Source organism: Macaca nemestrina, chromosome 9 (genome assembly GCF_043159975.1).
Source record: "Macaca nemestrina isolate mMacNem1 chromosome 9, mMacNem.hap1, whole genome shotgun sequence".
Taxonomy (NCBI): Eukaryota; Metazoa; Chordata; class Mammalia; order Primates; family Cercopithecidae; genus Macaca; species Macaca nemestrina.
The window spans coordinates 46,910,371-46,928,016 of NC_092133.1; the positions used below are offsets into that span (position 1 = coordinate 46,910,371).

At 37.1% G+C, this 17,646-nt stretch overlaps 1 protein-coding gene across 4 annotated transcripts in view; it reads right to left on the reverse strand.

Moving 5' to 3' along the window:
• Positions 1-17,646, reverse strand: part of LOC105481002 (APOBEC1 complementation factor) — an 84,754-nt gene that overhangs the window by 31,712 nt on the left and 35,396 nt on the right. For 3 of the 4 annotated variants that reach the window (XM_011740250.2, XM_011740244.2, XM_071069548.1), the window contains 3 exons: positions 10,934-11,068; positions 8,768-8,898; positions 3,334-3,572 (listed from right to left, as the gene is read on the reverse strand). In XM_011740250.2, the coding sequence (XP_011738552.2) occupies positions 3,334-3,572; positions 8,768-8,898; positions 10,934-11,068 (505 nt within the window). Of the gene's footprint in view, positions 1-3,333; positions 3,573-8,767; positions 8,899-10,933; positions 11,069-17,558; positions 17,566-17,646 lie in introns of all 4 variants that reach the window. The other variant, XM_011740257.3, reaches the window with a different exon arrangement.

Consider the following 17,646-nt stretch of genomic DNA (forward strand, 5'->3'; position numbering starts at 1 on the left):
AGATGATGCAGATAAGACTTAATAACTTTTAAATGATGATTCAACAATACACTCTCCTTTTAATAATTTTTCCTGTTTTTGTATGTGTATAGTTTTCTCAGAATACGCACTCTTCGAGTGCAATGGTTAGGTACTCCTTTTTTTTTTTTTTTTTTAGAATCTCTCATGTCATTCAGAAGGGAGCAATATATGTTCTAGATGCTTAATAAATATTTACTGACTGAGCGATTCCCAGGTATTCCTATTTACATGCCATGAAGATGAATACCCAGTATCATTAGCTAATAGATTTAGCTGTGAATCACACAATTTGACTGAAGAATAGAATCATCTGGAAAACTTAAAACACCAGTTCCCTAACTTTATATTCCAGTGATGCAGATTCAATTGATTAGAGGCTGACATGGGTACTAATATTGTTTGAAAACATCAGGTAATTCCAATGTGCAGCCTAGGATGGAAAATCATTGATTCAAATAATGGTTTTTCAAATGTGCAGTCCTGGGAGCAGTAGCATCCTGGGAGCTTGTTGTAAATGCAAATTACCTGGCCTGACACCAGACCTACTGAATCAAGAACTCTGGTGGTGGGATCTAGCAATCTGTGCTATAACAAGCCTCCCAGGTGATGCTGATGCAGCCTGACGTTGAGAATCACTGCCAGGACTTTTCTTCAGAGCGTTCTTAGAATGCCTTTCTAGTTTCTGAGTGGGATGCAGCAACTTCGTCCTCTAAAGAGCTCAGTAAAGGTGAGATTTGTCAAGGGGGAACTGCCACTGTTTAGAGAGGAGGTAACTGGCTGAGGAGCAGTTACATCCCTTTAGACAACCATTGTCTCTGTCTCCAAGTCTGGGTCAATTAAGAAAAAGTTTCTTGTTGTCTTCACTTATCATTTTTTCTCAACAGTCTCCTTGTTCTTTTAAACTAGCTTCTCAAAGGGTTGGCAATTACAGAATTCCTTTGTCGTGGGTGAGTCTGCAATGGGGTAACTGGTAGAATGATCCAAATGGGTGATAGGTTTTGTTCTGAGATCTCATTAGAGGCGAAGGAGTTTGCTCTGGCTGGCTTACTCACCACTGTGCCTCATCTTGTTAGTTTGCTGATGAGTTAGTTGCTGACTAAAATCCAGCTGAATGAAATCCACCTGAGACTGGCTCAAAGGGCCATAGGTAAGGGGGTTGCATTGGATCATGGTGAATATGAGTAGTGGATGGGGAGGGGAGGTAGCCTCCCTATGGTGTATCCTGGACAGAGAATCCACAAGGATAAGTCAGGACTGTGCTTAAGAATTTCTAAGCTTATCCGACAGGCCCTGGCCAGCCTAGTCAGCTTGACTTACATAAAGAAGTTCCTTAGTGGGCCAATGTGCCATTCTCTTTGAAGAGATGGGAAAGCTTTCAGGAGGTTGAGCTTCTCCGGGATTACTGGATTGTCTTGACCCTGGAAACTGTCTTTCACCTGTTTTGGACCCTCTTTCACTCTCCTACTCCCCCACACCCAAAATTATTTCACATATCTGTTTTTACAGATAATGAATGGCTTCCTACATTGAGGGAGGAAAGTGACTAATTCGGGCTGGAATACTGGAGGCAGGTTTCTCAAGAAGGTACTGGCTGAACTGGGGTGACTGTCACAAGTGAAGGAGGGGCAGGTATTCCTAGTAGAGGATATAGCATTAGAAATAAAGGAGACAGACATAAGCATGGAAGTGTCTAGGTCATTGCGTTGTCTGTCCTGATAGAAGGAAGAGTTTTTATTGGGAAATAGAAGGTAGCAAATGTGGTCATAAAAGACCAGGAAATGAATAAAAGGTCTTAAATAATGAAATCACATACTTAGTTCTTATACACAACAAGGAGTTATGAATATTTTTGAACTGGCCAGTTAGTGACAGACATCATTCAGCCTATAGATAGAGATTGAATTCCTGAGATTGAATTCCTACTGTTTGCAAGAAGGTATTGAAAGGATAATAGGATATTTTGGAAACATTAATCTGGTGGTAATGTTCAGGATGGAGAAGTCGGAGGGTGGGGCACATGGAAGAGAAAGCAGAGCTGGGAGAATAATTAGATCTTGAAAAAAATTACATAAGATTTAGAATATGTGTGTTTATACTTCAGTGGTGGCCTGAGAACAGGATGGATACAAAAGACTTTTCAATGGTAGAGTTGTCGATGTTGAAGAAGAAAGAAGAATTGAAGCAGATAGCAAAATACTATGTCCAGGTCACCAAAAAGTATGCCCCCATGAGGAGTCTTAGTCAGTCTATCTATGGACCTGTGATTTTGATGACTTGACTGCTGGCCGGTGAAGAGGGAAGAAGTTGTGAATGAAAGATTCAACATTAAAAATACCTACTTCTGTAAAAGATTCAGCAATCTTTGGAACTGTCTCCTTTTGTTTTTCACTTTAAGTTGCCTTCATGAAGGTATTATTGAAAGATCTTCCCCAAGCTAGAAGCTGTCTCCTAGTTTTGAAGATATCTAGGGGGCTGATCTAGTATTGGTTTGTTTTGAAGAGTGTGTACAAAGGCAACATAAATGTAGACGTCTTTGTTGTGGTTTTGTTTTGAATTCTGGTGGCTCTCTCATAATTTTCATGAGAAAAGTTCATTCCAATATGTCCAGTCTGTCATTCTTGAAATCTTATTTTAGTATTCATTTAAAAACCTGTGTAAGTTGTAGTGAATGTTGTAGAATGAGTCAAGAACCCTAAACAACTTTCCTAAGTTGATCTGACCGAGGCAGTGCTAGGGTGGATAGAGAATTTGCTAGTTATTCAACAAATGGGATCTATCCTGTGGTTGTAATAACTAACAAATAAAGGTGACTTTCTAAAGAGAGTTTTTATCTCTCTTCTCTCAAATTAGACAGAAATTATTAGACAACAGGGAGTCATAATGAAAGTATGTCACCTAGTTGTCATTGGAATAATGTATCACTTGAGGTTTTTATTTCTACATTGTAATGGAGAATATACCCTAATTCTAATAAGCCTGATAACAAAATCTATACACAAAAGTAACTGTGATTGATATACTCAATTTTAAGAAGACTCTTTATTCATCGTAGGATTGCTGTCACTTAAAGTTCTGGGTTTCTTTAGTGCATGTAAATTACCCTCAATGCACAGAACGAATATTTTTCAAAACTGAGTCTGTGAAAACTTCAGGGAATGGAATCAACTGTGAGATAGTGAAGAAGGATAAAAAAATTTAAAACGCAACATAATGAAAGATAGAGAGCCAAAAAAATTAAAAATGCTTATTTTCTTTGTGGAGGCAGGCAGGATAGAGCAGAGAAATCTCATCTTTGAGGAGGGTATTGCTAACCTGGTAGCAGTTTCCTCCTTGCCATGGCAGCCGCTCGATGACTCTCATACTCCACAAAGGCAAAGCCTCGGTTTTTGGTTTTATCTGCAGCGCTTGGGTAGACGATGACATCGACAACACCTTCAGTAACCTTTTTCATCTCCGATAAGATTTCTTCTCTCTTTTTGGTTTTTGGGATGCCCCCAACAAATAATCGGCAGTTGTCCACACTGGCACAAACCCCTAAGAGGCGCCCATTTCTGCAAAAAGAGCAGGGATTTTGATTGATGAGAATCCTTGTAGGATTCAGGTTGAAAATGTATGGCCCTGGGCCAGATGTTGCCTGAAGATGTGAGATGTTTGGATTCATAGTGTTGAAACCATTTTTGTAGAGTTGTGGCTTCTTTTGCAAGATTATTAGATGTGTCAATATGTGCTCTACATTTTCAAAGAAAAAAGCTATTTGAAGCTGAGTAGCATCTGCTTTCTTTGGGCTAGATGTGGATTCAAGAGTTGTGAATCCTCGCCACTCCCTGAAGCAACTCTAACACTGAGGCCCCTACACCTAACCCAGGTTACTGAAGCCACCTGCCTGGCCCTGCAGTCACTTGAGTCTGCAACACCTGACATTCCTTTGTTTTTGCAGCCAAAGAGAAAAGCTGTTCTGATGTGACCTCTGTTAAAAACAGTCTCTTATACTTGAACACATTTTCACATATGATCTTATCTGGCCCACACAAAAAGACTGTGGGATGGGCAGAGTAGATGTTATTTCCATTTACAGATGAACTTGAAACGCCAAGAAATTAAAAGACTTGCTTAAAATGTTATAGAATATAAGGAATGAAACCTAGCTCTGGGATCTTAGTTCCTGTTTCTTCCACTGTTCAGAGTTGCTTCTTAGCAAGTTGAGGTATGTACACCTGCACTGGCAGAGTATACATTGATTAAACTATTATGGAGAACATTTGGCAAAATTTATCAAAAGTCTTAAGTGTGCACAACCTTTGACCAAATAAAGTATCTTCTGGGAATATGTCCCTGGAAAATAAAAATCAGCACTAGAATTTATGTTTAAGGATATTTATTACTGCTCTTTAAAATCTCCCCCAAATTGGAAATGAGCAAAGTACCTCACGGTAAAGAACTGGTTTAATGTCTCTCAACTGAGATGTTACTGGATTTGAACTGGAGATTTTCTCATTGCATACCATAGTATGTTTATCATCTCTAGTTCTTGCCTACTACATGCCAATAGTGACCAATCAGATCATTCAAAAATGCCTCCCCACCTTTCTAAATGCCCCCTTGGGTGGACAGTATTCTCCTGGTTGAGGATCACTGATAAACAAAAGACAGGCATTCATACCATTGCATGCTCTGCAGTCATGAAAAAGAGTAACGTAGAAGAATATTTATTGGTTTAAAAAAACCAGTTCACAATAGGCTGTTGGCTTTAAAAAGCTATAAAATAAGTATATGTGAAGACCATTTTGATTAAAAATGTATAGAAAAATCTGGAAAGACAATAAAATGTCAACATAGTGGTTATTTTGGGGCAATGGAGTTACAGAGAAATGGTTTTAACTTTTATTACTTTATGCTTTTTTTATGTTTTCCATGTGTGACATATTAGGCTGTATGACTTTTGTAATAACACTAAGTTATTAAAAATGGGTGAGGTATGCTTAGCAGAAATGACCCATTTGCAGTGAACACAAGCTCTCAGCCAGCTGTGTGGGTGGGCGATTTGTCTGCTATCCATGGAGCGAATGGCTCTTGGTTGTGTGGCAGGTTTTCTGACCAGGGTTAGGCCACTATCCCAGCTGTCTCCTATGCTTTGCTGAAGGAGCAAGGACTGTGTGTCAGATCTGTGACAGCTCCATCTCAGTCTAGTAAGAATTGTGCCAGGAGCGTGGTTCTCAAGGGCAGGGAAAGGCTGATAAAATAATCTTCCAAGTTTTTTTTTTTTTTTTTAACTTCATTTAAAAAAGAAAACACCAAAACCTTTTCCACAGTATTAATGTATTTAGAAATTATATTATTTTTGATAGTTAGGGAGCCGGTCATATATCAGTTACCAGCAGGGGGAGCCTAGAATTCCATATTTTATTTTTAAACTGTTGTGGTTTGTCGGGAGCCTTTGCCGGAATTATTTGGAGACAAAGAGCCATCTCCTCTCAAAAGCTGAGGCCACAACTTTAATGTCTCTAGAAGCCAGACATTTAGATGATGATCAGTGAATATTTGATGAAGTAGAAGCTCATATAATGATATGTGGGTGAGAAATGGTGGATAAAAGCAAATTAAAGTTTTCTTCTCTGCATCAAAAGTTCTCTCCCTGGCAGGACTGACCCAAGGCAGAGTGGAAGTAGGTGAGGTTGTCTATGGGGTGTTTATTCTGGTTTGTCTTATTCCATTTATTCTACCCCCTAATTTTTAAGACAACACTCTGCCTTTACCTTGCTTCTGGCATCCAACCCGTTCTTTGACTGGAATCCTGGCCAGTAACTTTCCCTTCCTAATTTCTGTCATATTTTTCCTTTCCTTTTCCCTTCTCCTCCTCCATCATCACCACCATAACCTTCTGCAAACATTCACAGAGCACCTAGTATGTGTCAGCACTGAGATGTATGTACATTATTTCATTTATTTTTCAAAACACCTCATGAGGTAGGTATATCTTTATCTCTATTTTACAGACAAAGGCACTAAAATTCACAGAGGATACTGTTAATTATCAGTGGCCATGGTGGATTGATTGTATTCATTATTCATATCCTATGAATATTTACAGGCCCTATTGGGTAACAATGTGTTAAGTAGATACAGCAAATCCACTTGATTCCCTACAGAGCCAATTCCATATCCATCTCAACTCAGATACCATTTTGGGTATTACTGTTACGATGTCCAGGTTCCATGAAAGACCAAGGAATGGGGGAACCTTCCAATTCTGGAAATCGTAAAACTATAATGTAGCATTTTGTAGCTGTTTCAAAGCACTTTAGTATATATTCTTTCATATAGTGAATGCTCAGAACATCTCTGTGTTCAGGTGCCAATAATAAAAGTGATGCTCAAAGAGGTTAAAGCATTTGTCCAAAGGAACCTGGGCTGGACCCCAGGAATCTCCTGATTCCTACTGCAAACAATCCTCCACATACTACACAAAGCTCGTTCGGGTCTATGGAGGCACCTGTGGGAGGGGAACCTCCTTTATGTTTTCTCCAATACTCTCTTCTAGAATCCAACCTTGGAACTGAATGGTTAGACTACAAGTGGTTGCTGAATCTAGCTGATCTTCCTGTGGCTAAGGAGTTGTTTGCTTGTTTTTTGAGACAGAGTTTCGCTCTTGTAGCCCAGGCTGGAGTGCAGTGGTGTGATCTCGGCTCACTGCAACCTCCGCCCCGCCAGGTTCAAGCGATTCTCCTGCCTCAGCCTCCCGAGTAGCTGGGACTATAGGCACGCACCACCACGCCCTGCTAATTTTGTATTTTTAGTAGAGATGAGGTTTCTCCATGTTGGTCAGACTGGTCTCAAACTCCCAACCTCAGGAGATCCACCCGCTTCAGCCTCCCACAGTGCTAGGATTACAGGCGTGAGCCACTGTGTCCAGCCCAGGAGTTTTTAATAAAATAAGCCAGTAGTTAATTGATTTACAGACTGTGAGGATAATGTATGACTTCTTTTCATCTTATAGAAAGTGAGAGAAAAATAATTGTGGTAAATCTGCTCTTTCTGCATTCATCAGATTTAAGATCTACCCATTTTAAGGTGCAGCTCTGTTTCACAAAGGGATTAGATATTAAAAAAACTGCATCTAGAATTGATGAACTGTGCGAAAATATAATTTTTAAAAATCATTTGTCAACCTATTACTGTGTTCCAAACACTGGGTTAAGCACTGTAAAGTTGTTATAATATCACTGCAATAAACCTATGAAATAGATAGTATCCCCATTTTATAGATGAGGAAATTGAGGCTTAGAATGGTGAAGTTACTTGGTGGCACTCAAACGAAGCATGGCTGACTCCAAAACTATTGATCTGTAACTGCTGTACTAATCTTCCTCTCACATGGCTCAGGGCTTCATTTAAGAAATAATTTATGACAGTTCCCTCTCCAAGTGAAGGTTTTAGAAATCAGACAATTTCATGATATCAGTTTTATTTCCAGTTTATCAAAACTGGTTATTGGTTGCACAAAGTCAGTTACATGGGACTCTCCCCTAGTCCCATGGTCTTAATTGCTATCTATATTTAGCTGACCCCCAAATTTATATTCCAACTGTGACCTGTCTCCTGACTCCACTACAATGCAGACAGTCACCTTCTCAACACCTCCCCTGGGATGTTCAATGTGCATCTCAAATGTAAAGGGCCCCAAAGAGTCCTTCCTGTGCTATCGTTCCAGTCTTTTCCATTGCAATGGCACTAGCAAGTTCACAGATACTTGGACGAAAATCCTAGGTTTCCTCCCCAAATTCTGAATTCTCTCACAGTCTAAATCCAACATCTAGCCAGTTTTGTGTACTCGATCTAAAATATATTCCAGATCTCACCCTTTCTTATCTTGTCCACCACTGACCCCCTCATCCAACTACCACCATCTCTTGTCCAGATCTGGACAACTGCAGCAGCCTTCTAACTGGTGTCCTCTTTCAAATCTCACTTGCCATAGCACATTCTCAACCCAACAGCAGAGGAACGTTTAAAAAACTGTAAATGTAATCAAAACTCTTTCCTCCCTTCTATTAGCAGAAAATTCAAATTCTTTACCACAGAGACTTCTATACTTCATCTATACTTCCCCACTGAGTACACAGCTCTCCAACTGTATTGCTTTCAGTTCTCCTCTCTACCCTCTCTGGCCACATGGGCTTGCTTTCCGCCCCTCAAACATATCACGCTTGTTTTCACTTTGGGAACTTTACATTTGATGTTCTCTCCTTTCCTGAAATAACCTTCCCAAGGTCTGACTGTCATGACTGGCTCTTTTCATTCAAATCTCAGATTAAGTTTCACTCTGCCAGAGAGTATTTTCTTAAATACACAAAATTAGAGTAGCCACCTTCTCACACAACTTCATCCCATCCCTGTTTGATTTTTTTCATACTATTTTGAGTGATCTTATATATTTGCTGTGTGAGTAGGAAATTATACCTTGATATATTCCCAATATTTTGAACACTGCCCAAAATATATTTATGAAACAGGCAAATTATTAAGTTTTGTTTCTTTGAACACTCATAGAACTTAGTTTGGTACTTCATATAGTATTGATATTAAACAAATATTTAATCAAATTTATTTTTGCCAAGGAAAACTATTAATCTGTTTCATTTCTGGCTTGGCTTTTTTTTGGCATATACCATATTAGATAAACTTGATAGAAAAACAGATACAGGTGCATTGTCTGTTTCACTTTTAATCTAGAAGAGGCAGAGCTTACCTAATTTCATAATTATTGAGTTGCTTGATTGCATTCTTGGCTTCCAGTTTATTTGAGAATGTTACAAATGCATATCCTCTATTGTTGCCATTAAAATCCATCATCATTCTCATTTCATAAATTTTACCGATCTGCAAGTAATAGAAATAGAAAATTTATATGTTTGTACTTCTGAATGTATGTGTGCATGTGCTGATACACACACACACACACACACACACACACACACACACACACAATGTTTTCTGAAGTTTGCCTCCTGCCAGTACTATTTGGCATTTGCATCCCATGTGGAATGGTTTGCATATTTTCATGTGGGTTCAGATCAGTTATCTGATTCGTGAGAGAACTTAAGTTAAATAAAATGTGTCCAAGTGACATTTCAGCCTGAGTTAACAGAATGTGTTTTTAGTAGAGCAAATTACCTTTCATCACATAATTATCTGGAACATCTTAGAGACATGAAAACACATTTTATCATAAGTATAGTTTCTTACACCTGTAATTCCAGCATTTTGGGAGGCCAGGGCAGGTGGATTGCTTGACCCTGGGAATTTGAAACCAGTTTGGGCAAGATGGTGACACCCTGAGTCTACAAAAAATACAAAAATTAGCTGAGCATGGTGGCACGTGCTTGTAGTCCCAGCTACTTGGAAGGCAGAGGTGGGAGAATTGCTTGAGCCCAGGCGATCGAGGCTGTAATGAGCCATAATTGTGCCACTGCACTCCAGCCTGGAAAACAGAGCAAGACACTGTCTCAAAAAAAAAAAAAAAAAAAAAAAAAAAAAAAGCACTTTTTTGATGTATATGTCCATTCCCTCTAAATTGTCCTCTGAAATCTTCATAGTTTTATTTCCAGTTGGTCCTATTCTATCATTGATCTTTAAAACAAAATACAAGAATGCTCATTCGCCAAACTAACTTCTTAGCTGTCTTTTTCCTCAGCCATGACATCAAAATGAACACAGGTATGTTTCAGGGTATGATCTGGGAGGCTTGTCATTTTCTTAGTCTGCTGGCTGAATATAAATGCTAGCCTAAATGCTACTAACTCAGGGCCAGGGCCTCCAGAGCAGGAGAGCACTCTATTCCCCTGGTTATAGTGACTCTACTTGCCCATATAATACTCCCTTCTACCCCCACAACTGTCCTGCAGCAGTCTAGACTGAGCAATTTACTATTGCTGGCTGCTGTAGGAAGGGTTGCCCAGATAAATATGTTGGGGCATGTCTGGAGAGAAGTGCCATTAAGCACATGCCATTACCTTTGTGGTTGGTCACTTCTCAGCTCAGCCTTACCCTACCCCACCCCCATGTATTCAGTAATGAACACCTATTTCTTCTGGGCTCATTAGGAAAGAGTTTGAGCACGTTTCATCTCTATGTTTCAGGTGTTTCTCGATGTTCATTTTCAGATTCAATGTATAAGATTCTTACAGAATTAAGTCCTCATCATTTGTCCTTGTGCCAACAGGGATTGTATGTGTAAAATTAGGTGCAGTTCTGAATCTGAGGCTGTTAACATACACACACACACAATTTGATTTTGGCATTTAGACAGAGAGCTGAATTATCATATTTACTAAATTTTTCAGGAATTGCTTGTTGCTAAAAACTGCTCGGTAAATTATTAAAAATGAAATTGAATTTCGTATTCTTCCTTTAATTGAAAAGCCATATTCTTAATCTTCTTGATGCATTTAGGTAGATGAAAAATTCAGACTTGGAGAAGATTTCATTCTGGATTATAGGTACATATTGAGCCATGTCAAACGTATATATTCTTTTAAAATGAAAATGTACTTTATAAAATCATATTAAAATGTCAAGTTGGAGCAATATCTAATTGTAGACAGGTTGTTGTAGGATTATTGTAGATGGATAGTTTGTAGTTAGATGGCATGACAGTAGAAAGATTGGGGAACAAGATATAGATTTGAAAGTCATTAGAAATAGTAGCAATTCAAGCTGTCAGTAACAGGACAAGAGCTAGGTCAAGGCAGTGATTATAAAGGGACAATCACTAGAAACTTTGTCCATAATTGACGAATGGTAATTTGAACAGAAGCAATCATTGACCAAAAAGGCTGAGAATGAAAGCAAAGTGAAGAGAATAGTATTTTTCCCTTGAAAGATAAGAAAAATTAAATGTTAAACTTGGACTCACTTTTTCACATAATGGTATAAGCTCATCCTCAAAAAGGTCTCGGGGAAGTTTTCCAATAAAAATTTCACAGCCTCTTTCAGGGGGTGCAGCATCCCAGCCAGGTGGAGGGCCACCATATTTTCTTTGTCCATTTTCCTGCAAATCCAGGGCAGGTGTGAAGGACAGAAGAAAATGATCAAGTCTTTAATTCAGTTTCCTTGAGTATTTTTCAAAATCATTTCACAATAAGGAATGTATTTATCATTGACAAATAATAATAGTGGACTGGTTAAAGGAGAAAAAATAAAGCTTTTTATGTGGATTATAATACCACACTCTGTGCTTCAGCAGCTTGCTTGAGATAAACATTGTGAAAACTTGTAAACTGCTAGGCCAATTTTTTTTTCTTTTTTAATTTCATTAAGTAAGAATACTTAAGAGATCTATCTTCTTACCACATCAAAGAGTGAACAGATCAGGGTAATTAGTATATCCATCCTCTCAAACATTTATCATTTCTTTGTGTTGGGAATGCAAGGAATAGCCTTCTTCTAGCTATTTACAACTACATATTGAGAATATATTATTGTTAACTGTAGTCATCCTGCAGTGCTATAGAACACTAGAACTTACTCTGGCTGAGGCGGAAGGATGCTTTGAGCCCAGGAGTTCATTACTAACTTCTACAACTAATATTTTAAGAAGTTTTATGCTATAACATAATACATGTTGTGGAAAAAACATGGTGACATGTAAAGTAAAAAGAAAAATTATCCAATGTATGACTCTACTCATCCTTAGAAGTAGTTACTGTTTAAAATTTCATAGGCCTTTTCAAATATTTTTCTATGTAGATTTTTAAAAGACATACGTTAGTTGTTTAAAGACACTGTTTTGTATGACAGTTGTTTGTTGTTTAAAATTGAAGTAAAGCAGCTTGTGGTGTCCCTGTTAAATCTTCATATACACCAACTTGAGTCTTTCTCAATTATTTTGTAAGTGTTAGCACAAAGGTTCTTTGGATCACATTATTTAATTGATGTCTGTGGTGTCTGTGGTCATGATCACTTTTTTATTTATAATAATTCCTACAACGTTTTTAAAAATAGTAATTTAAAAAATGTCATATGAGTCTTCTACTTTACCTGGATTCCTTTTTTTTGTTTGTTTTAAACAACTGAGTATGTTTTTAATCTAACTGAATATTTAAATTTTTGCCTAGAGAGTTCTTGTATTTTTTTCTTACCCTAATATTCTTGTCCAGTAGTAAAACTTTGATATCACAGAGAAACCTGAGAAATGGAAGTCTTTATGCTTATAGAAAAAACCCCAAACCTTGGTAATTTAGTGGTTTATATCTCAACCAATAATTACCTTAAATATGTGCAATCGATATTTTCAGACACATTTATTTACTTATTTTCAAACAAATACCTATGTAACACTTACTATATGTCAGATATTGCTCTATCATTACTTAATGTCATGGATTAAGGACTGTTATTATCCCATTTACATAAGGTACCAAAGCCCAGATAAATTAAGTAATTTGTCAAAGTCACATGGTGGGGAAGTGGAGAAGCCAGAATTTGAACCCAGGCAGTCAGGCATCAGCTTAATTTCTCCGTTTTGCTCCTTTGATGTATGGAAGCCACTTACAACAGATACATACATTAAAATATTCCCTATTGGTGTGGCATGGTGGCTCACGCCTATAATCCCAGGACTTTGGGAGGCCGAGCTGTGTGGACGGCTTGAGCCTAGGAGTTTGAGACCATCCTGGCCAACATGGTGAAACCCTGTCTCTACTAAAAATACAAACATTAGTTGGAAATGGTGGCACATGCCTGTAATCCCAGTTACTTGGGAGTCTGAGGCATGAGAATCACTTGAACCCGGGAAGTAGACGTTGTAGTGAGCTGAGATGGTGTCACTGCACTCCAGCCTGGGTGACAGAGCGAGACTCTGTCTCAAAAAAAAAAAAAAAAAAAAAAAAGAGGAAAAAAGAAAAGAAAGAAAGAAAGAAAGGGCTGGGCACAGTGGCTCATGCCTGTAATCCCAGCATGTTGGGAGGCCGAGGTCGGCGGATCACTAGGTCAGGAGATCGAGACCATCCTGGCTAACACGGTAAAACGCCGTCTCTACTAAAAATACACAAAATTAGCCCGGCGTAGTGGCGGGCACCTGTGGTCCCAGCTACTCAGGAGGCTGAGGCAGGAGAATGTTCTGAACCTGGGAGGCGGAGCTTGCAGTGAGCCAAGATCGCGCCACTGCACTCCAGCCTGGGCGACAGGGCGAGACTCTGTCTCAAAACAAACAAACAAAACTCCTTATTTATGAAAAAATATATCATTTCATTGAATAGTAAATTCCCTACTACAATTTCAAATCATTTTAATTTCCAATCATTTTATTACATAAAATATTTGGAAAAATGTATCTCATATTTCTAACCCCAAAATCCAAAATTCAAAATTTTTCAGTGTCAACATCATGCCACAAGTAGAAAATTCCACACTTGGCCTCATGTAAGGGGTAACAAAATTATTAAAAGCATTGTATAAAATCACCTTCAAGCTATGTGTGTAAGGTGCATATGAAACATAAATGAATTTTGTGTTTATACTTTAGGTCCCATCCCCAAGATATCTTTATTATGCATATGCAAAAATTCTAAAATTAAAAAAAATCTGAAATCCAAAATACTTCTGGTCCTAAGCATTTTGGCTAAAAGATACTCAACCTGAATTGCCAAATTACTCCCTGGACAAACTCCATTTGGGTGACAATGATTCCTCTGAGCCAATTTTTGTATATCTTTGATGTGTATAACATTCAACAGATTATAGAAATAAATTTACTATACATTCGGTGGTATTTTTACCCTTCAAGTTGAGGAAACCAAACTTTCATTCCATAATAGTAAAGTGGTAATTCCAGAAATTCTGCTTTGAAAAGCTTTGGTAGTTTGAAAATAAATAGACAACCCTCAGATTCACCTTTTAAAATGTATCTTCAACTTGCTTGATTGCTATAATTGCTGAAAATGCCAACTATTTATACGTAAGACGTGTAGAGCAGGATTTACCTGCTTATAATCTGAAATAACTGGGCAAGAAAGAATATTAATTGTCTTTGTTTTTCATAAACACATGAAAAAAATCTAAAGAATATTTTTTGAGACTGTAAAGAGTCTGACCAGTTCAGGAATGCCCTGCAGTTCACTCAGTGGGGGAGATTTGCTCTGTGAGCCACCCACTGGTCTTGGAATGTACCAGTAATGGAAGTTCAGATCAATTTAAGACAGGCACTGGGCATTAGTCATGGGGTTAGAATAGCTGTCCATTACTCAGAAAGGACAGTTGGGTTCTGGGTTGCTAATATGTCAGGCACTATTTTCTCAGTTGAGGAGTTTAAAATAGATAAAGCCCAGTTATAACTGGTCTTTTCCCTCCTAGCTGATGTCTTCCTCAAGGGAAGCATTCTCCCCAGCAGCACAAATGTATTAATAGTTCAGACTAAAAGAATATAGATTTTTGCTTTTCATGAGAGAATGTTTATTAAACCCTGAAAACTTTTATTTTTCCAATCAAAGACTTAGAAACCTTTGTCTCTCTAGAGTCATATACAAATAGGTGGAAAGTCTTCACCTATGTGAATTAACAATTGAGGACACAATTTCTAACTATAAATCTAGTGGCTTTAATTTAAATATTGGATGCTGAGCCTACCCAATTACTCAGTTTATATGTCAAGATTACTTGGAAATTTCCTCCTATCACAGATATTTCAAGTCCTTCATAATGGAGCCATTGAGTCTTCAAGAGATTATGTCTATCATCTTCTTGACCTTGGATAAAACCCACAAAACCTTCCTCAATAAATCATTCTAAGCCATAAGTCTTAGCATGGAGGTTGAATGAACTGAGTTAATTTTGGCCACTGAGCATTTGAACTTGTTATATACCTGGGGAATCTGGGCAAAAATTGCCTTCTCCTATAGAACTTAAAAATGACAGACACTTGATTTTTCCAGCCTTCCTTGCAGCTGGGGCCATTATGGTTATTGGAAAACCATGGTTTCCTTTACTAAACCATGGACAATCATGGTTTCCTTTACTAAAATTGAGTTCTGATGCAAAAGTCACAAATGATGCAAACTTTAATTTTGAGCATTCTGTGATGGTAGATAACATTTTCTTATCGTGACAAATATGTGATGTGGTTTTGGGTTTTGTTGTTAAAAGCTTACCCTTGAATCGGATTCTCCACATCTAAAGTTTCTGTGAACCAGTATCCTTTCAATAAACTCTTTCCTACTTAGCCAGTTAGAGTTAGCTTCTGTTAGTTGCACATGATAGTAATGGCAGTAAAAACAACTATCTCCAATTGAATTAGGTATTTTGCTGAGTGTTTTACATTCATTTAATCTTCTCAACAAATCTATGAGGATGCTACTACTATTATTTTCATTTTATAGGCCAGGAATCCAAGGCATAAAATATGTCCAAATTCATACAAGCAGTAAACAGAAGAGACAAAATATGAAGACACTTGTAGTTACATTATCTCTCTTTCATTTTTACATTAACACAATATACTAATTTTATAGAGGAGGAAACTAAGGCCAGAGGTACATAACTTGTCTAATATCACACTGGTTTAATTTATTGTAGAAAACACTAGAATAAAGGTCCTATCATTGATTTTTCCAGGCTTCCTTGCAGTTCTCAATTTGGTGAACTTTATGGCCTATATAGTATTCAAAAATTGTGATGATTATTCTTCTCAGGCTTACCAGCCTCTTAAATCCTCATGTTGTGTGTTACATTTATTTTCCTGCTCAACTTCACCAATCATGGACACCAGATGTTTACTGTTTCCCATAAACAAGCTCATTCATAACTGGAAGGACATTAATTAATGAACCCTCATTCAGCCTGTTTTTTCCTGAGTAGTAATTTCAGTCTCTTTAATGGCTCTTTGGAAAGTTCATATTTCAAGTTTGTAATCATCTTTGTGGTTCTCTTTGGTTCTTTGTTTCTTTTTTCCCCTCTCCGTAAGAGGGAAGAAACTGTGTATTTTTCATAACTAAACTTGTTTCAGATGTTTTCCTATGCATTTTCCAATTGACCAGGTTTGTATTTATTCTTGCTCCTGTTCCCTTGGGTCCTGGCCAATCTACGCTTGCTTAGTAGCACTTCAAGCCTTTACCAGCTTGCCAGTCACCAGGACCATGCCCAGAACAGTGGTTCTGTGACCAAACTCCTGTGTATGGTTCTTAAAGTTGACAACAAGGCATGGAGGTCATCTCTCTTAACTATGTCACTTGTGTTTCATGAGTCTATACTGCATTTTCCTAGTTATTGATTTGTGAAATTTAATAAAAGTATTTATTAGACATTATTTCTATTGTATTCCACCTATATACTAGATCCTTCATTATGTGGTAGGTAGTTTAAGGAAAGTCTAGGGGGCCGTAAAATGTACCAACAGGACCCTCTTCAATGTGATTTTGCCTTTAGTCTCTTCCAAAGTTTTTATTGCCTGAGGACAACAAACAGTGATGTAGGGAATATTCATTTTTAAATTGTACATAAAATAATTATCTATTTTGTATAGTTTGTTCACCTTCACATCTTGTTAAAATCAGTGATTTCGTGTTGGTAAAATCTGCTTTTAGACTGGAATTTAGAAAGCAGAATTTATTTGGCTTAATATACTGTAGAAGTTGGCATTATTTCTATTAGTTATTTTCTACAATTTTTACAAGGTGTATGCAACATGAATACCAGATATAATGTTCCTAAAGTATGAAGAGTAATAAAAATTGTGATATAAAGACTAAATGAGTTGTGGAAATTTTGTAGAGATGTAGAATTAGAAACAATGACAGGAAAAGCTAGGATATGAACATAATATTCAAATATTAATTTAGCTTTATCATCATACAGCCTAGAGTTTCCAAAATATATGAGGATGATATTAGGTAGTTTATAGGTCAATATTTCTTATTTTAATAATTATGCATTTATTTTAATGTACATTAGAAAAAGCATAATTAGCACACAAAACCCGTGGGTTTCTTACATAAGTGAAAAAAAGTTTACTTTTAAAATAAATGACTAAAAATAGTGAGTTGATTGAATGAATTCTAAATAAATAATATTGGTGGCATGTATCTATGGCAAAAATCATGAAGAAAGATGCAAATGGCTCTTGGCTCTTGAAAATTCATTTATTGGTTTCACTTTTTACAAAGCCCTGACATTTTATCTTTAAAAAATGTATGATATGGTTCTTCTGAGGAAACAACTATTAGTAAATTATGAGTCACCTTCCTGTTTCACTTTGGAAGGTTGACTATTAAAAGTCTATTTCCAAGGAAATTAATCCTAATTTCACTTGAAGTTGTTAACTATTTTATGGAAGCAGAAGCAATTTATGTTATCAAATTGATGCATTTAATAACGTATTTTAATAATTTCCCTTTATGTTTAAGGATTATTCAGTATCAACATTTGAAGCATTCAAAAGCAAATAGACTTTTTAAAATGTTGTGTTTTGCAAAACTTCTTATAATGTAAGATTTTGGTCATTCATAAGAATATTGAATTTGAAAATAGACAAAATAAGAAAACAAAACACTTTTTCTTTCAAAATTACAAAACAGAAAAGTTTTTTGAGTGTTTTTCAAAATTAGAAAACAAAAAGCATTTGTGTGTGTGTTTTTC